The 20,179-nt window shown below is 38.3% G+C and overlaps 1 protein-coding gene across 19 annotated transcripts in view; it reads right to left on the bottom strand.

Annotated features, from left to right (window-relative positions):
• Nucleotides 1–20,179, bottom strand: part of SETD5 (SET domain containing 5) — a 73,789-nt gene that overhangs the window by 20,116 nt on the left and 33,494 nt on the right. For 3 of the 19 annotated variants that reach the window (XR_004312260.1, XM_032458865.1, XM_032458868.1), the window contains 16 exons: nucleotides 18,743–19,341; nucleotides 17,482–17,674; nucleotides 17,097–17,202; nucleotides 16,562–16,770; nucleotides 16,166–16,224; nucleotides 15,489–15,667; nucleotides 14,519–14,557; nucleotides 11,228–11,470; nucleotides 10,500–10,648; nucleotides 9,997–10,114; nucleotides 9,152–9,261; nucleotides 8,004–8,250; nucleotides 7,552–7,674; nucleotides 6,554–6,811; nucleotides 5,542–5,862; nucleotides 4,886–5,128 (listed from right to left, as the gene is read on the bottom strand). Coding sequence is in view for 18 of the 19 variants with exons in the window: in XM_032458865.1 (XP_032314756.1) it covers nucleotides 4,886–5,128; nucleotides 5,542–5,862; nucleotides 6,554–6,811; nucleotides 7,552–7,674; nucleotides 8,004–8,250; nucleotides 9,152–9,261; nucleotides 9,997–10,114; nucleotides 10,500–10,648; nucleotides 11,228–11,470; nucleotides 14,519–14,557; nucleotides 15,489–15,667; nucleotides 16,166–16,224; nucleotides 16,562–16,770; nucleotides 17,097–17,202; nucleotides 17,482–17,573 (2,496 nt within the window). In the remaining variant the exon portion in view is untranslated. Of the gene's footprint in view, nucleotides 1–4,885; nucleotides 5,129–5,541; nucleotides 5,863–6,553; nucleotides 6,812–7,551; nucleotides 7,675–8,003; nucleotides 8,251–9,151; nucleotides 9,262–9,996; nucleotides 10,115–10,499; nucleotides 10,649–11,227; nucleotides 11,471–14,518; nucleotides 14,558–15,488; nucleotides 15,668–16,165; nucleotides 16,771–17,096; nucleotides 17,203–17,481; nucleotides 17,675–18,742; nucleotides 19,342–20,179 lie in introns of those variants that run through there. The other 16 variants (XM_032458866.1, XM_032458869.1, XM_014557150.2 and 13 more) reach the window with 12 other exon arrangements.

Here is a 20,179-nt window from a genome sequence, read left to right as displayed (position 1 = left end):
AAAACAACCAATAAAAAAAGATTACTATTCAACTTTTCATATTGCTTAGAATGGGATAAATGGGAAAAGATAAGTAAGAAATCTTAGCCCTTATTTAAGAGACTCTGATCATATAGGATAAAACTAATATATAAAATAAGGATGTAGAAGGAAGATAAACGCTCTCTTAAGAGTTGTCTGCCCTGTGCTGGGGATATCTGAAGACGTAACAGAAAAGATTCACAGGAAAACTTTGGATAAGAATAAACAGCTCTTCACTACAAGTACCAAAATACTTCCAGAAGATCTACTCTCAGATGGACTATCCCGTAAGTTTTTTCACCCCATCAAGTAGTTTGGTTAAATTTTGCATGAATAATACAAATATCCAGAATAAATGACCTTCTACAGAAATCAAAAATGGGAAAAAGTCAAAAAGAGCTCTCTAATCAGTCACATTTTTTTGGTACAGAATATTGGAATCTAAAATGATGGAAACAAATTTAGGTCAGAAAGTAAGTCTGCAAAGATTAGGATAATAAGACTATGTATCCTGTGGAAGAGAGAAAATTTCTTACCTGTAATTGTGTTCTCTTAAGATACACAGTTGTAGGTTGCTCACCACTCTGTGGCTCTCCTGCCCTGACATAAGACAGATCGAATTTTGATAAACATCAATGTCTGAGTCAGACCCTACCCCAAATAGGAAGAGCAAAGGTGATTATAACTTTACACCTTTAGAGAACAAGTATTACAGGTAAGTAAATAATCTCTTTACCAAAGAGAGCAATTCTAACAGATTTACCCTCTTAGGAACTTAGGAAATAATGTGAGGAAAATTTCACCAAAAAAACTTTTACATCATATAAATGGCATTGTGGTCTGCCAAACAAAAACAAAAATATAATTAAAAGTGTAAGAAGCGTGAAAGGAGTTAAGAGTGAATACGTATCTAAAAGAGAGATTTTAACAGTCAATTGAATTACATCAGTATTTCAGGATATGACCAGGTCTCTGAAAAGCCAAAACAAGACCAAGAATGAACTGTTTTACATACAGAATATTGATATAAAGATGAACTGTCAGAACCATGCTCCTTACACCTTAGAAGAGACTTCAGAGGTCACCTTGGCCTAAGCATTCCCTATACAGATGTGGAAAATTAGGCCCAGGAGGACAAAATGAGTGAAAACCCTTTGTTACAGATATCTTAGTACAAGTTTTTCTTTTCAGACCAGATGGCAGGACTCATGTGGAGTCACTGTACTTTCCTCCAAGAAAAGTTAATTTCTTATATTTCCAGTGTCAAGTAGATGCACCCATAAAAGAATTCTGGAACTGATGACTACAAAAAGGGAAAATAAAACCAGGACAGGGGCATTCTAAGGAATAAGATGCTGCTCAGGTTAGGTTAAGGTTGAACACAGCAACATGATCAAATTCATTCCTCCTGGCTCTATTGTAGGTCTACACAATATTTTAGAGCCCATAAAGAAGGAACATGAACATTTGTTTGTGTCTAACAAGTTCCAATCACCCCTATGGATAACAAATTAACTTTAGACAATCTCTCCAAGTTCCAGCTACAGTTATTAAAGTCAAAAGAACGTTTCTTCCTTCTCTGAAACTCTCTGTTGAAGAGGTTTTTTTTTGGAAGCTTAGAGATAGCCAGAGAATTGTCTTTATGATAGGGAAAGAGCAAGAAACTAATTTGTGTCTTAGAATCTAAATATCTGGACTGAAACTTGGCCATGCCTCTTACTAGATGCCTAACTCTGGGCAAGTTCCTGAACAGTTCTGAGCCAAAGTTTTTGATCTGTAAATTGAAGCCAATAATCACAACCTTACAGGGTTGTCATGAATGGTAAGTGAGATGCCTGTGAAGAAAGGTTGTAGCACAGTACTGAGCACACATGCTCAGTGAGGACTTGTTCAACTGAATTTCTGTGCTGTGTATAGAGACACACAGATGAATAACCCTACAGTGTAAATAATGAAATATCAATGCAAAGCAGTGTTTCATTTTCATTTGGGATGGGAAACCAAATGCCTCATACTTATCATGCCTACAACGTTAAGTTTAGAGATTTAGAGAGAACAAGGAGGGAGACTCCTGAAAGGCCTGTTGGCCACTTACACATGTTTCCATTCCAAAATAACAAGTAAAGTAAAATCCAACAAAAGATATACCATAACAGGCTTGTTGGCGTTCTGTCAAATACTCTGTAAGAATCTAGGTGCAAATATACATATGCAACTTTACACTGTGTTTAACTCATGAAGCCTTTACCTCCTTTAATCAGATATAAAAGAGGAAGCCTATTAGGAATACACTGCTTGAACTACTCACATGGAGGACGGTTGCTCTTATCTATATGTTTAACTTATTTTCCTCTCTTAGGGATTTTAGAAATTTATTATAATTTTGTTTAATAATGGAAATCTGAACTGTAAGAATACTTTCTAAACAATCTAAAAACTTGTTTCCCTCCCCACCCAGGATAAAACTGAGTTCAATTTCTAATAAGACCCAATTTCATTAATTTTGCCCCATAAAGAGCCACATTCTTGTTTTGTAATATAATCCTGATTATGTTAACAGCAAATATCAAACCTATGATTTAAACTTAAACAATTTAAAAAGACTCAATTTAAGTAAGGTAACTTTGCTATAATTCAGCATACTTAGCCTGAACTCTTCCAAAAGACTAATACGACACAGACAAAAGAGCAGTGTGTATAAAGCAAGACTAAGGATGGTCAGATACACTAGGAGAACATTACATGGCTATGAGTTAAATGGGATTTCTAACTGTTGCCAGTGGGGACACAAAGATGTGATACAGATACAAGTTCTAAATCATAACCAAGTAAAAAGAGCTCCAAGAAATGGACTTATATCAGATATGAAGTCATATTCGTACACATTTTTGATTTTCACGGAACTCTGCTACTTGGAAAAAAGCAAGATGGGAATATAAAGACTGTAATCTGGCATCAGAATGATCAAGGCAGCATTCAAAGAGGCTAGCCCATACTATTTGCAATTCAGAGTTCACTATTAACCTGCACTAGACTGTCTACCCTACTTAAAGGACCAAAATAAGAAACTCTAGTATCTGCCTTGATAAGACACTTCAACAGTGAACAACCTATGAAGTCCAGTACTATGTCCAGCCAAAGACAGAACAAAAGGAAAGTTTCTTTCAAATATATATTAAGCCATCTCTTGACTTGCTCCTCCAAGCTAAAGACCATATTTACAGCTTCTCTAATTGTTTAATACTATGAAAATGTAGTTGAGATTTTGAGCTGTTACTCTTAATGAGGGACTGAGCTAAGTACAATAGGAAGATTAGTTCTGCATGCCATACCAGAGTTAATGCAACTCTCCAATTATTACAGAATAAGGCTAATCATAATGCTCATTAAATGGCAAATACTTTTTTTTTCTTCTCAGATAATCTCTAAGATCCAGGATAAGGGACTTAGTGGAATAAAGTATCTTCAGAGACCCAACCCTCCTTTATCATTCGGGCAAATTTCCAGACTTACTTTTGTCTTAAGATAGCTGTCATTGTTTTCATTTCTAAACCCTGAAAGTTAGTCATGTTATGCCATTATACACAAGCCCTTTCAGCAAGTATCTCACGGTCATATTTCTCTTTAGGATTCATTCAACTTGGGAATTTTCCCCAAATAAACCAGTATGTGACTCAAATACTTAGGTAAGATGTGCAATTAGGAAGACTTTCTTCAGTGTTTGCTGCTCATTCAGTGTAGTGCCCTTCCTTTGTGCACAGATCCCTGCTGCCCTCCTCCCCCTCCATATCCCACACCATTTTGGCTCATCTTTCATGCCCCCCTCCCCCCAAGAAATAATATCTGCTCTTTGGGAGAAGAGAAAAGCTTTAAGTTTGGAGGAGTCAGGGAAGACCTGCCTGGAGTTGGAGACTTCATCACATCAAATAATCTACATGCAGCATCCTCATGTACGTGATGCCAGTGGAGGAGGGCAATGGCAGACACTGAGGAAGGCAGCCTGAATCCAGATCTGAGGATAAGAGAAAAGGGTGTTCCAGGGAACAGACTCTACCTCAAAGGAAGACCAAATGAAATGATGTCCTATACTTTTAGAAATACAAAAATGACATTATAGGTCTGAGGGAGTGATCGATTCTTGAGAGACACCTTTGGAAAATATGCAGGACTTCTGGGAATTAGGAAAGAGCATTCCAAAAACAAACCACCATCAAATACTACTGCCACTAGATCCAAAAACAAAATATAACTAGAGAGAGGAGAGAGAGGCAGAGAGAGGGGTGGGGGGGATTTTACAGTGAGTTCCAAAGTACTAGGGAATAAACAAATGGTCCAACTTGTCATTTGATCAAGGAACAGAAACTATGCTGATGGTAATAGGATTTTTCTTCTGCTCTCATTCAAATGATAACAGCGAATGAATTAATTCAAAACACAATTTGATCATTTTTAAACCCGTGTAACAGGGCTCTAGAGCACCTGGGGCCCAATCTCACTCAATAATCACAAATGGACATGTTAACCAATACACAAGAGCACAAACAGAATGTCCCTCCCTACCCAGTCACCAACTGCTATGTGTTCTCAACTCAGTAACCGCAAGGGCTCGCAGAAAAGACAACAGTGAATACTCACAAACTGAGCACCAGAAATGCAGCATACATCCCACCTTAGTCTCACCGACTCTGGATGCATCAGCATTCGTGGCTGAACAACTAACTCATTATAAACTGACAAAGGCAGAGTGTGGCTATCTAGAGAATGTGTTAGATACGTCATGATTACAGGCACTCTAGGTTAAAAAGAAAAAACAAACAAAATCCCCCCCCCAAACCAAAAAACAACCATGTAAACACAGACATACCTTTTTACAGGAGCTGAATGTGCCATCAGGCAGAAGCGGCCTTCGACGCCTCTCAGGGATAAAGGGCGAGCCAAAGCGAATGTAGTGTTTGGGGGTGGTGCAAATTAACGGGGAATGGATAAGACCGGGTAACATGTTCAGGGTCGTTGCCAGTACAGTTGGGTCCGTGGTGATACGTAAAGGGCACTCAACAGGGCATTCTTGCTTCTCTGCTTTGTCATTCAACCATTCTGTAACTAGATACTAAGGTAAAAAAAGAGATTGTCAGTTGATGCTGCAGATGTAAAAGTCAGGGGTAGCAGTGTGGCTCATGAAGACAAACCTCATCTAGAAACTAGGACAGAGGTAGATTCCGCAGCTGCAGAGTATGAACTGTGCACTCAGAGCACAAGCATATCTTCTTTCACCCTCTCCATGACCACTACAGGAGGAATACTTTCAGCTAGCAGCAATTTAAACTCTGCCTAAAAACTATGGGAACAAAAGTAAGGTAGCGGGATGGCCTTAGCCCTACGCATCTAAGCATTTTATCTAAAACTTTCAGTCTAATAATACATAAGACTACTTGTTTTTCTTCTGGAGATTACAGGTCCTTTCACTTTACTAAGCCATAGCCTTCGCCATACGATACTTATGAAGATGTATTTGTAACTTACCTTTTTGGTTTTGGGGTATTTAGATGCAGCACGGTTGACGTGGGATCCAGTAACTGATACCACAGTTGGGTCAGACCCTGTTAATTGTCTGTTTTCTCCTGAACTGTCTGTGTTTCCAGCTTCAGTAGGAGTTACTGAGCTGTTATTTCCTCCCTCTTCCAAGGCAGCTTGTGACAACTCTGCCTGCTGTGCAATGGCCTGTTTCTGACGCTTTAGTCTTTGGGCTGAACTGGTCCGGTACCGAGAAATTCGACTCTTCGGTCGGGGCCTAGAGGGCTTTGCTGGAGGTGGTTTGGGGACTGGCTTTTCTGCAGCAACATCCTGTAACAAGAGCAAAGTTAATGGCTTACCAGAAATTTTTTAACACCAACATTCTACCCAGTTTCCTATTCACTTTCAGCATTTTGAGTATTTACTGGTGAAAAAAGTGACCATTTAAAAACATTAATTTCAGGTGTAATCCTTACAAAAATTTATACATTTAAATAAGCTAAAGAGGCTATAGGAAGATGTCTCAGTTATTTTTTTTCTAGTAAGTATTCATAAAACAGGTCAAAAGTCAGTTGAAAGTTGCCACCTAATTTTAGGGTTCTTAGCAGGGAAGATTAATTCTTCTCTTTTTTTCCCCCAGACACTAAGGTTTTAGCTTAAGGTTTAGAATTCATGGCCAGCGTAGGTAGGAAAAGGGAAGATTAGTTAATTCTGAGAATCATATGAAAGGTCAGGTGCGTAACTGTGCTACACAGAGGGCCATAGAGAAGCCAAATGATTTTTATGAACTCACCACCAACAATTTATCTGGCAGAAACAGTGAAAGTTCCATTATAGTCTGAAAGTCTCTAGTCATTCAAATTATGTCTCCCTAAATCTAACATATCAGATGACTGAAAATAGCCTTGTTTATTACAATATAAGGCAAAGCCAAAAATGCTGATTCTGATCATTCCAAAATATAGGTAACTGACATTAGCAAAATGAAGAGCGTCTAAGGCCTAGAGTCTTTTCACCTTACCCCTGCTTGGGAAGACCTCCGGGTGTTCACTCCAACAGTCTGTGGGGTGCTTGGGATGACAATATTTGAAGCAGGGTTGCTAACTTCAGGTTCAGGGACTTCAGTTTTTGTCTCCTCTCCCACAGGAGTCTCTGAGGTGGTGGTAGTGACCTCTATGTCAGAGCTGCTTTGTTCCAAGGGCTGATCCCGCCGCTTCTTTCTTTTCTCTAAGTTTTCGAAAGCATGCATGATGGCTTCAACCTTCCTATCTTCCCGGGTCTAAAAAGGAACATTAGCATAGAAGGAAGCCTCAGTTAGGAGAAGGGAAGTTTTTCAGAAGTATTATTAACAGAAATTTATAGACATCTATAGAAACTACCAGTAAGATAATACATATATCTTGGGGAATATAACATAAAAACTAAAAATGTTTCATTTTAAATGTTGGAAAGAGTTGTGAAGGATGGCAAGGTCGAACCCAAACTTGCCAAAAAAGTTCATCTATTTTGAAACTTTTTAATACAAAAGAAAAACAGCCATCAATACCAATTCTTCTCTGTACTTTCAGGGTTCAAAAAAAGCCAAGTAGATTTTCTTGAACAACTTCTCAGGGGCAGAAATAAACAACTGGTTTCTGCCACAAACTAGAATTTCTGACTCCATATGACTGAAGGTTTTTTTCTTTTAGATGTCAAAATTCGTGTAAACTTATGAAGTTTCTAAGTGAGAGCAAGTAGCCCAAACATTTTGTTCTGACAAGATTTTTTTTGGAAACCAGATTGTTAGTAAGAAACCTCTTAAAGCCATCATGAGATAATGGCCACTAGAGAGTAACGTGCGTGCGCGTGTAAAAACTGTAATGAAATCTACTTTATAGAAAAAGGCCAAGTTGTAACCTAGAGGTGATGGTATAGTATCTCACAGAAGAAATGAGATGATACAAATTCAGAATAGAAGGGGTTCACATGCTGTAGGTAGCAGGAATCAGCAGAAACAAAAGGATGTTAGAAGGTACCCACCCTCCTGCCATGAGCTGGGTTCTCTTGGTCATCTGTAACCTCTTCTTTCTCCTCTTCTGCTTTTTCTTCTGGATTGTCTATTTCCTTTAAGACAGAGGCACCACTCAGCTGTACTCTTAAGCTCTAGAAAAAATCAATCCCTATTTTTTTCTGGTAGCTTAAAACTCTCTAGAACCAACTTCTAGTGCTTTATAGTTACTCATGGGGGGGCCACATGGTAAACACAGATGGTAAATCCCATTCTCTAGACTGATACCTGGAAAGTACCTGAAAGGATGTTCTTGACAGTGTATTAAAAAAATAGAGAATAATGAATGCACACCCACCTTGATATGAAGGGTATTAAGTGTTACTATAGATTCCCTATATAAAACAGCATGTGGCAACCCAGCATCCTCTTCACTTGGAGAGGATCAACACCATAGCAACACCCTTTGACCAGGGGAGATTACCTCATGGTCGCTGGATACAGTTACTTTCTCAGGAATTTGCTCTGGTTGCTGGCTGTTTTCTTCAGGAGGCTCATTCTGCTGCTCCATCTCTAGTTCTTTCCGTCGTGCTTTTCTCCGTCTTGTTTCTGCTCCGACGGTGGGCAGGCTTGGAGGAGGTGGGAGCGGAGGGTCTGCAGCATTGGGATTCCTTTTCTGTATAGGGCAATTCCGGTTCCCCTTGTGACATGCACAGTCCACTTTATAATTACTGCTCCAAAGAAACAACCAAAAGTGCCTGTCTCAGTACCCTTGAAAATCAGTTATATTAGCCATTCATTCTCTTGAAATATCAGGATAGTAATTTCCTCTGATATTATCTTTGAATAAGTTAAACAGATATATTAGAGTCCTATGAATACTTTCAATATTCTATGTTTCTCCTTATAAACTCAGCTCTTCTATATATGGTCAGTGGAAAGGAAAAAAAAATCCCCACTAAATTCAATTCTCCCAACTGTCTTTATGCTATTTAGTGGGCAGTGAATCAGTGATCAGAGTCTGCAGTGGCTGTACTTATCTCATATCTATCTTTACCATGTCCTCACTCTTGCCTACTGATTCCCTACTTAATATTAGTAACTTTTCTTCTTGCACTTGTGCAGAAAATCAACTTGCCACATAACCCTTTTTGCCTAAACAGGAAAAAAGCATCCATTTTACAAAACCAATCACACAATCGGCTATGGCTTGCTACCTGTTTTTCTGCATCGTCATACAATGCTAGCTTACACGATTTAAGTGGATGGGGTGAATCTTTAAATCCTCATTCCATATGATTTATTTACGGCACAAGTGCTATGTAATAACAGATGCTCCTGCAATTTCTAGAAGTGTCTCATACATACCCTTTTAGTTATTCTTGCTACACAGAGGCATAAGCCAAATGGTTAGGAGACTGGTGAGCAGTATCACACTGTAAACCTATGTCTCTGAAAAAAGACCTCAGTCTCTTCTTCCTCCACTATTTCTAGGCAGCAAATGCATTACTCGTGGAAAGATTAGGCAGAAAAAAAAGAGAAGGAAATGGCAAGGAATAAAAGCCGACTTAATGGAATGCTTAATGTATAAGAAAAGGCCATTCATGTCAGGAAAAGCTGTGGCAGTCTTACCAGTTACTGTACTCATAATCAAACGCTATGGTGACCTCGGCGTCCTTGGTGATGGCAGACACAGCATAAATACACAGGTGAATCATACCATCTGCAATCATGTGTCGCACCTGTGGGAACAGGCGCATGGTTATTTATGGTTTATCATAAAGACCAGGAACTTTCACAAAAGGGAAAAAAACCTTTCACCCAAATATTTCCCACTTAGAGTCATGGTAGTCTGCTATTTAACTCTATCAATTCATTTTTAACTTTCATATAATAATAGTTTGAAAATTTATGATACTTCTTGAAATAAATGGGGAAATCTTGAGACATTAGCAATCAGAGTAAGATCACTGCTCTGTTTTCAGGAGCACCAGAGAACTAAAATTCCTTGGTCTGTAATGAAAGCTCTGTGGATTGTCATGCTGCATTTGATGTGGTTGCAGTCATTATGCACTGAGTAATGAACTCTAGAAACGTCTAGAATCTCTCTTATAATTCTATTACCTAAAATGTAAAAAACCACAACCACACATCTTACTTTTGGCCCAATGATATCATCTTCTTTTACACAGCAATTCTTTAATACTACCTCATTGACTTCTTATCCAGTCTAGCTGTTTCTCTTTAGCAAATGCTAACTTGCTTTTTTCCCTTTCTACTTCCTCTAAAGAAAACCCATTTCTTACCCCCATCATATCAGAATAAAATTATCATATTTTTGTTTTTTATCTCTTACAATGAAAGATGATAACCATTATCTACAGACCTTAATCTGGGTGAAGTTTTCAGACTGCTTCTTCAGTTGACTTGTCCTTTTAGTGGTTCCGTTCAAAGAGAAGTTGCTACAGAAATCTTACCTCTGCATTTGGTGTACACGATCTTCTGATGAACCGAGCATCATTACCGAAAGTACGTGCATCCACACACATCTCTACACCATTGAATTTTGAGTAGAAGAGCACAAAGGGGTATGGTCTAGGGATATAATTAAAATTCCTGTAATTCTCAACACAAATAAACAGGCCACCCCATGATTTCAAATATGAAGCATATGCTGACAGAAACAGCAGCAGTCCTTTGCAATGCCTAAACTTGGAAAATATCACAAGCTTGTCTGCTTTTGATTAAAGAACAAGCACAAAGCAAGGAATGCTTGGCTTGGAAAGGAATCACCGCCACTTTACATATTAAACAATTTGCAGATTTACTTGTACTTCTTTACAAATCGCAGGCAGGCATGAGCTTATCTGAGCTGTAATCTTTTCCCCCAAGAGAATTCTATCAACCTGGATGGTTTTTTGCACCCATACTGCTTAATCAGACCCACTTTAGCCCTAAGCTCAATGAATGATGTTCTTACTTTTTGAAGAAATGCCCATTGACCTCAAACTGCTGCCGTAACATGACTTTGCCTCGATACTCTATTATAAGAGTGTCCAAAGCCAAATCTCTTGCAGCCCTCAGGATCTTCCGGTGCTTCTGAACACGAGTGACTCTTCCCAACTGTAGCTGAGCAAAACCAGAATATTAACATTAGATAATATCAACAGCAGCTTAGTGGACATTTAAAATATTTCCTAATTGAGGAAAAGGCATCAATATTACTGGGTTTTATTTGTAAGTTATTTAGCTCAATGATCAGACATTTTAAAATTTGACAAAACTTTAGTTTTTCTAGGAAACAGGCTCCATCTAGTAAAACTGTTACCTCTACAACCCCCAGGCAAGAAAAAGAAAAAAATCAAAGAAAAATGTATGATTAAGATTTTAGTGGCTCTAGTTTTTATGTAAGAATCAGAAAGTACTAGCTAAGCTTTCTATTAATCTTATTAATGCCCACTGAGACTGTATAAAATTTCCTAATTTATCTATTTTTATTAATAAAGATATATAGTTTAAAAATATGTATCTGAACAGTTTCTAGTTACTATAATCTGCTTTTGGTTAAAGATGCTGAATAGCTGGCTAACTCATTATTCTAAGGCCTTATACATTTGAAAGAAACATTGATTCCAAAATATGTCCTCTTCCTGGGTTTTTAAAATCTCAACTACTTATTTAAAGAGTCTTTAACCCTTTGATCCTTACCTGCATTTGGGAACCAATAACTGTATTATTACAGGCCAATTCAGTCTTATTAATAGTGTCTAAAATAGCAGGTTTGCCCACAAACTCCTTGCTAGAATGTAGATGTTGTTCAAGGGCGTTCTGTACATCTGCACTATATTGATTAGTGAAGGCTTCTTCATACTGATCAGTCCATAGTCTTATCCGATTTTCCCATCCTTCAGTTGTATTCTCATCTAAATTCTGTGCTTCAGAAGGAGAATTCTGTAGAGAACAAAGGTCAAGTAGGTTAGGAGAGTCCATGCATAAAAATGGGAGGAAAAAAACAGGCTGAGTTTCAAGAAAATTTGTTTTCACTTGGCAGTGGTGTGGCATAAAAGAGTAATGGCCTGGGAGTCAGGATCTGGCTTCTATTATGGTTTAGTTAGCAATGAGCTGTGAGGCTCAGTTTCCTCATTTATAAAGTGAGAAATTAATTTAAATTGCAATTCCATCCTATCACTGTGATTTTATGACCACTTTTAAGTCATAAAAATGAAGCTTATCAAAAGAATGACATCAAGTTCATAAGAAATCTTCATAAAAATGAACAATAGAGGCACTTCAAAATATCACATTGCTTAGATTTCAATACTTATCAAACATCAGTATGCCAGCTCAAACTGGGATAGTTTTACTACTCTCCAGGACAGTTTTTCTATGTGACTTGCCTCCTATAGAAAAAGTTATCACTTTGGAGTGTATCTTTCTAGCACTCTATTTGACAATTTAAAACAGCCACACTCTGAAGAGGTGAGGTTGGGGGAGAGGCATGGGTAGGTGGAATGTAGGAAATGCTGAGAGGTACTCTGCTATACTTCTCTAGCAAAACCACTGTCCTCTGTGACAGTACAGTACTGAGGAAAGGTTCTTATATCTCAGCAACAGCAACCTAAACAGACAGTTTTACATGTGCTTGAGCAACACACACACAGCTTAAGCACATGTTCTCCTCTGTGGTGTTCAAGACTTAAGGTGTCATCAGAAAACAAAACAAACACTGACAGTGATAATGTCATACTAGCGATGACGAGAAGGAAAAGGCACTAGAGTACCAAAGCTATCTGCAAATTCATGTCAACTCTAAACTTGCAAAGACAGGTATAAGAAAATCAAACGTTACTTTCCATGAATGAATGATAGAGAAAACATTTATAGCCATTATGACAACTGCTTTCTTTCACTTTTGTGTCATTAGTTTTGATTGACTGTTGTCTACTATCCTTTCCCCAAGAAACAGGGAAATGGAAGGAAAAAATTAACAACACAATTAACACTTTTCCCCACATTTATCACTGGAGTCCAAAAGGACAAACAATAAACAAAGGGGTCTAAGAAACACCTAAGGTCAGCACACTGAGAACAGAATACCACCTGCTTGAGGTGTTAGCAGCAGCTGAGCAAAAGGGAAGCACAAAACCTGAGACTTAAGGGTGCCTATAAGACTGAGGATTAGGGGTGTCCGAACAGTATTCCCAGGTTTAAGCATCTAGTAGTGATACTAGACTTATGACATGTTAAACTTAATGCATAGTGGAAGCCTTTGCCATACTTTTAACTATTGTTCACTAACGTAACTCTGTCTACTCTGCTATTCCATTCTTCTGGGTACTGGAGACCCCATCTCAATGGGTTAAGAGCAATGGTTATCAACCGGAGGTGATTCTGCCATCAAGGAGACACTTAATTATGAAGTTATCTTTGATTATCACACCTGGGTGTGTATTACTGGCACCCAGTGGGTAAATGCCAGGGATGCTGCTACACAGCCTAGACTAATGCAAAAGATAACCCTGCACCCTACAAAGAATTATTTGGTTCAAAATAAAGTGTCAAGATTAAGAAACTGGGTTCAAAGCAGTCTCTATTATTCTCCAGCAGGGAAGTTACTTTGGGATTAAAAATCAAATAACAGATTCTTCCCATTCTTATGGCTCCTGATTTTTTTGTGGAGTTCCTACTAATAATTACTGAGTACAAAATTTATAAATCAACTTAGAATCCTGATGAGAATCAAAATAAACCAACTAGTATTTTTCTGTTATCTAAATTTTAACATGCTTATGGGGCTATCTGTCAACATCTCAAAACTGTAAGCAATATATGGGGTTTACATACAGTTTTCTGGGAGAGCCAGTCAATAGCTTTCAAAAGGTTTCAAATCTTTGGAGGCAAGTTACACTATTTAGCTGATAAAAGGAAAAGGGGCTTACTTAACAGCTGGGATCAGGAATAGGTCTGCCCCATAAATCTATTTAAGCAAATGGCCCCTTACAGGAGACAGATGCAGCAAAGAAATAATTATGTTCAAGACACCCCAGGATTCTGATGGTTTTGGGCTCTAAGTCCTCTCCCATCTCTTAAAACATGTACAGATCTATTTATAAGTATATGCAATGTAAGGTCTTTAATTTTAGATAAAGTGCCACCTATGTTCTTTTTAACATCAGACATTTACACATTTAGGCATATGAATACCAACAGAATTAGAATTAGACCTTAATTCTAATTAAATTCTTTGAAGCCATAAGTGATGTTTTGGGAAGTATGCTGTCCTCATATATATATACACACACATAGGTAAAAGAAAATTCCAGACAGTATATTCAAATCTCCTTTGGGCAGACTCTTTTTTACCACCTAGTAACTAAAAGTCCTTTTAAACCACTGCACATAATTTCTCTGTCCTGCAACCATTATCCAAAATCATGTCTCATAAGCTCTTTTATTTGATAACTGAAGAAAAGAACCACACTAGCATCACCTGATGCTATACCAAACAGACATGCCAGGAGAAAACAGTTCAAAAATAAGTAATTCCAATAAGAATAATTCTTATCAATAATATACTTTCCTAGTGATGCAATTTATCTTTCCAATTGGTGATTTAAAAAGCCCACATGGTGTTAGGGTGGGTGAACAAGAGATCCTGTATCACCAGAAAAACTTCATGCCTGAGGTTGAGGTCAATCACAATGACGGAAAACATCAGCCTCACTTTGTTTGACAAAAAGTCACTTACCCCTGCCCCCAGAAAAGCAGCTAATGAAAAACTAATAAATGAAGGCTGATTACAGAAAGGGAAAATATTTCAGAAAATGGCCAAGAAAATCTACTTTGGAGAAAGGCTCTACGAAAACTGAATGGCAACAATTACAAACTAACGAAAAGCAGAGTCCAAGATTCCCAGACCATCAATGTCAAGAAAGAAGCTGACCAAAATGCAAGATCACAGTGAAGTAAAACACAGCATCAGGGAAGAATACCCCTTACCTTCATCCGCAAGGACTTCCGGGATCCCTCTCGAAATGCCTATCCCAAAGAGGAAAACAGCAGAACAAAACAAAACTTGGTACCAAGAATGACAGTTATACCTATCTGAAACTAAAACTAAGGCAAGAACTAGTATTCTAGTCTGTCCCCTTTTTCCTATATTGTAACAAATACAATGGAATTCCCCGTACTATTATCAAGAACAGGGGTAGCTCAAGGCCAGTGAACTCTGAGGCTAATGCCAGTACTTTCCATCGTGGAGTTAAGTAATTAACAGGGAAGAGCATGCATCATTTAAGTCCTATATGCACCCCTGACACTAAAAGAAAAAGTAAACAAAAATGTTAAGTAAGGTTGCAGATTTACCAGTTTTGAAATAAGAAGGAAACAAAGACCAATCCCCTTAACAAGGGGTGGGCAAGTCACCTAGAGCAACAAAGTTGCTGTGATGGGGAAGAAAGAATACAAAACAGAAGAGGTTTCTCCTGGAGACTTTTTAGTTAAGAATAGAGGAAAAGTGACCACGACACTGAGTAAGCCTACACCATTCAAGAGATGTTTCCTGAATTTTTTTGAAACAAGGAAAAAACAATCTATCCAATGACACAAAGTGGGCATGTTCCAGGACAAGAATTTCAGACTGTGTTGTGGGGTTGAGGAGGCGGGGATGGTGGAAGCTAGGTTGGAGGCTGCAGCACACGCGGACTTGTGCCAGGTGGGGCTAGGATTTCATACCTGGGACGGGGGTTGGAGTAGAAGAAACTTTTTGCCAGTTGTGATGGTATGGAGTGGCAGAAGAGAGGTTGATCTACATGTTCATAACACAGATTAGCTGATTTTTGCAAGTAGAGCAAAAGTGGCCCTTCAAACATCTGGATCAAACTTCTAAAAAGAATTCTGGTGCATTCTCAGTTCAAAATTTGAGCTATTTCAGACATATTTCTATATAAGATACTTTTACCCTTCATACCTTGATTTTCTTCGTCTTTGGTGCTGCACGACCCTTTTCTGGACTCTTTTTCCGCTTCTTGGGTTTGGTTCTTCTAACAGTTAAGGTGATGCTTGTAGGTGTGTGCTGTGTTGCTGTATACAACACAGTGGAAGGAGAAAGCTCCTCATCCCAGCTTTCTGTTGCACTGCTATCCCCACCTGAAAAAAGGTTATTTCATAGTTCACGTTGTACAAAAAGCCTCAAATGTGGTTTAAAAGCAGCTTATTCCTTTTGATCGGGCCTATATCCAGCAAGTCATTACTTCTAGTATTAACTCTATCATCTGTAGGACATACAAGATTCTTCCTATATCACTGGAATTAAGCACACAAATCCTGTTCTACATCGCATGTATTTCTCCCCTTGTATTTAGGCCCCCAAGCTTCATTACCTCAACGCACATGTAACAGAAAAGGAACTGTTTTTGTGTATTTGTGTGTGCGTGTGCTCACAAGGAACATTTTGGATGACTACAGGGCTAAAATGTTGATTCTAGATACATTTAATTCACAACAAGAGAATTACACAGTGACTTCAGTTTCATTCCATTAGAAGAGCTGGGGACCATGGGAACTTACAAGAGGGGTTCTTGGATGAATATTAAAATCACAAAATAGTATATGTCAAAATATGGGCCTAACCCATCTTCTGCTCACCTGATATGTTGTCCTGCTTCCGCCGATGAAGTCTAATAACCTTCCCCCTGCTCATTCCCCTAAAGAGGGAAAATAAACTTAAAGTAGTCCTTCCAACGCATGCAGCACATCATCGCACACATGGGAGAAGAGTCTCTGCATAAACTACCCCCTTCCTCCCACCTACCAAATGTTTCCAGGACATTAAATTTCATATCAAATTCAATAGCTTTAACATCAATCTCTCATTCCTTGTTGTCAGCAATTCTCACCTAGTGCAGAGAATTCGAGCCAAGGAGCACTAAGGAATCATCTACATTAACAAACACAAGAAAGAATACTTTGAGCTTTTCCCTACTGATAAGAAATCCTAACCCCAGCAACCCAGGCTTGGATTTAGATGGAACAGGATCTTACCTGCACTTGTCACAGTTGAGAAGGAAGCCATCCTGAGAAAGACCACAAGGACACCAGGTAGGAACAGTCTCTCCTTCAGAGTTCGGGCTGTCTCCACAGCGTTCCTCTACGGGCGACGGCAGGCCATTCAGGTCAGAACGAGGGATGATCGTCTGGACAGGGGGAGAAGCAGGAGGTGTCGGAGGAGGAGGGGCTCCGTAATTATGATCCTGAAAATAAGATTTTTTAAATCAACAGTGTCCAAACACTGGCCCCTCTCTCCCCTAAAGTGTGGTACATATGGAAAGAAAGAAGAAAGTAGTACCCTTTGTTTTTTGGCTTCAACCAGGAAAGTGATAAAACAAAATGCCAAGGTCAACTGGGACATAAAAACAAGAACAATGATGCAGGGCTAGACGTCCGCTGGAGGCAGGGAAGTGCAAAAGGGGCAACTTCATCATGCTGCATATAAACATTTCAAGAAAGTCACAATGTATAAGAATGGATTACACTCCAGGAAGATCACTGCTCTGGAGAGAAACAAATGCATACTCACAGCATAAGGCAGTCCTCGACACCCATGCCTCTGAGTGGTCCCATAATTATGAGTGGAATACACGCTCTTCTCATTAACTGCTGGACTAGCCTCCACAGATTCAGGGCTGCACAAAGGCGAAAAGCAACGCATGATAGCATAACACCTAATCTTCCCTTAAACTAAGACTTAACTTCCCATTCTAATCCCTCCTCTTTCCACAACCACCAGCCACTAGAATGAGAAAGAACTCAGTGAAACAATTTGATTAACATAACTAAGCCTATAAATAACAGCAGGAGTGTTATTAAATGTGATATGTGTGTAACATGAAGCCAGTACAGGCAGATGTCTCAAGGCAGGCACCTGGGATTCAAGGTGTCCCTAATGACAAACACAAACGTACCAGCTGAGCAGGGAGTTTCCCCTAGAGAAGCCACTCTGGGCTGGTTTAGACTCAGAACTATTCTTCTTAATTGGATCTCTTAATACTTCCATGAAACCTCACATGACATTTGCAGTGAGTGAGATGATGAAAGTGCCTTCTGCACTGCCCCAGGGACCAGGCCCTCTTCCATTCACTACCAAGACAGGATACCCTGAAGAAAGTACAGGTAAAAACAACGGCATCTTATATTTATCATACCTCTCATCTTGATGAACCCCCAACACCTTTCAAATATTAAGAGTAATAATTTCTCATCCACCAATGACATGCAAGCATATCAAGGACACAATTATTTAATAGCTGCATGGTAATACCACAGAGCTTCAGACTGATCAAAACTGTACTCAGAAGTAAACTCTAGTGACAAATAACAACAGTAGTACTGACTATCATTTTGAATGTCCATTATTTGCCAGATGCTTTATATGTATTAACTCATTTACTAAGCAACTACTAAACATGGTAAATAGTATCCCATTTTTTTCAAAAGGAGAAGTTGAGGTGGTGAGATACATGACTTCACCAAGGTCACACGCTGATAGAGTCAGGGTCTGAAACAAAGTCTGACTCCAAAGTCTGTGCTCTTTCTACTATGCCTAATTGGTCTGGAAACCAGAATAACTTTCTTCCTTTAAAGAAAATTATGTAAGATCTTAAGTAACCAGGCCTCAGTGAGACACTTGGTTTAGTATCTTTTTGTGCCCTTGCTGAGTGGAAAATAAACTGTTCAAGCACAATTTATTAATATGACAGAATTATAAATGTATTCAAATTTAAGAAGTTAATGTACGCCTTTACTTGACAGTAAAAAGGCACAGGTGGTAAAGGACAAAAATCAAGTTTTGGGGCAAAAAGAACTATAACTCTGTTTGCTAGGTACCTGGTTAGGTTTCGGAGAATTGTGAAACACAGCTAAGGAATGCAATTGTATGACTCTGCAGAACTGAATAATGGATTATCCATCACTTAAATTAACCAGCACAGGAATTCACAAATTAGAAACTCCAGAGACACATAACTCAGCTTTAGTGATTAATCAAAGAGTCTTTTAGGGAGTCAAATAATGAATACTGTTTGCTTCAAGTAATATGCATTTTTCCTGCTTAGAAATACACATTATACAGTACTTCGCAGGAATAAAGCACACAGTTCAACTTGGTGCAATGTCAGCTGAGAAGTGAGTGATAAAAGAAAGTTCTGAGATATGTATCCAACTCACCTAGTTATATGCTCCAAAACTGTGAGAAGGGATCTTATTAATAACAGCAAAGGTAATTTCTGGGTGAAGAAGAACTTTAGACATAGGAAAGTATTCTCTGTTAGTGAACTGCATGCATTTTATTACTTAAGAGTGTCTGCAAGATGGGAACTGGGCGGGGGATACATCAAGAATGCAGGTCAGTATTCTTGAGAAAAAGATGATCTGAACATGACTCACTGAGAGGCAATCAGCTCTGAGAATTAGGAAACAGGTGGGGTTTCCTAAACGAAACCAAAGGCAAACAAGCATTAATAAAATGAAGGTAGAATTTAGTTTCTATGATGGACAGTTAAGAGAAAGTAGTAACTACATAATATTGTTAATTTACTAGATGAACAAATATTCCAAAGAGCTGTACGTATTTTATATAAGAGAAATCACTGAACACATGGGGTGAAACATGACAGCTGTTTATTAGAAATGGATTTTTTTTTTTTGGACGGGAAAAAGGAAAGTGATATGGAATAAAAGATGGCCATGGAGATGGAGCTATGTTGGTTGTATCTTACCCATCTCCAAACTGGGTAAATATGAACATATGCACTTCATGTGCAAGTCTAGGGAATAAAAATAAAATGTATATTGTGGCAGTTAAAAGGCCATCCCAATACTTTCTAGGTAGGCAGAGCATTTCATATTCTGCTATGTGTGCCAAATACTAAAATTTAAGCTCATATCTTTTGAAAAGGAAACTTTGCAACTTCCATATTGCTTACTGAATAAATACATAGTTACATGTTGATAGATAACTATAGGATTTCCTAGGATATCCCGTGACATATAGACATATTATTTACCAGCTCTTATCTATATATTTTAAAATATGGATTAAAAATTTAGAGTGTTAGGATTGCCAACCACTTTACGCAAATGTAATTATAGCCTTTCTTCTCCTATGTTTGAACTGCTATAACAATTGGGCACATACACAGAAACCATGCTTACAACAGATACTCCATTAACTGTACTAAGAAGTAAAACAGGCAACCTACTGTTACAATACTATCTCTTGGAAAATGTCTGAAATTCATTTATGACAGGATTGTAAATTGAGAAAAACCTTTGTTTCTACTATTACATCTAGAAGTTTTCCTACAAACATACAAAAAAAAAAAAAAAAGCACAATGCATACCATTGTCAGCAGATTAAAAATCCCATAAGGTAAGATCTAGGTCTTTTACTTAGTTGTGTATTTTGCCCTTCACACCAGGTTTAATCTTAAGAGTGCCCAGAACGGTGGAATATGCATGACAGTGAAATATGCATGGTGAAGCATTACAAATATCATCAGTAATTTAACACAGTGGTGCATAAGCTAATTGTTGATATTCTCTTACTTTGTAGAAATATTAAACAAGTAACTGTGTAATTAGCTATGACCACAGTATCTGAAA

The sequence above is a fragment of the Camelus ferus genome, chromosome 17, assembly GCF_009834535.1.
Source record: "Camelus ferus isolate YT-003-E chromosome 17, BCGSAC_Cfer_1.0, whole genome shotgun sequence".
Taxonomy (NCBI): Eukaryota; Metazoa; Chordata; class Mammalia; order Artiodactyla; family Camelidae; genus Camelus; species Camelus ferus.
This window is presented reverse-complemented; position numbering and strand designations above follow the sequence as displayed.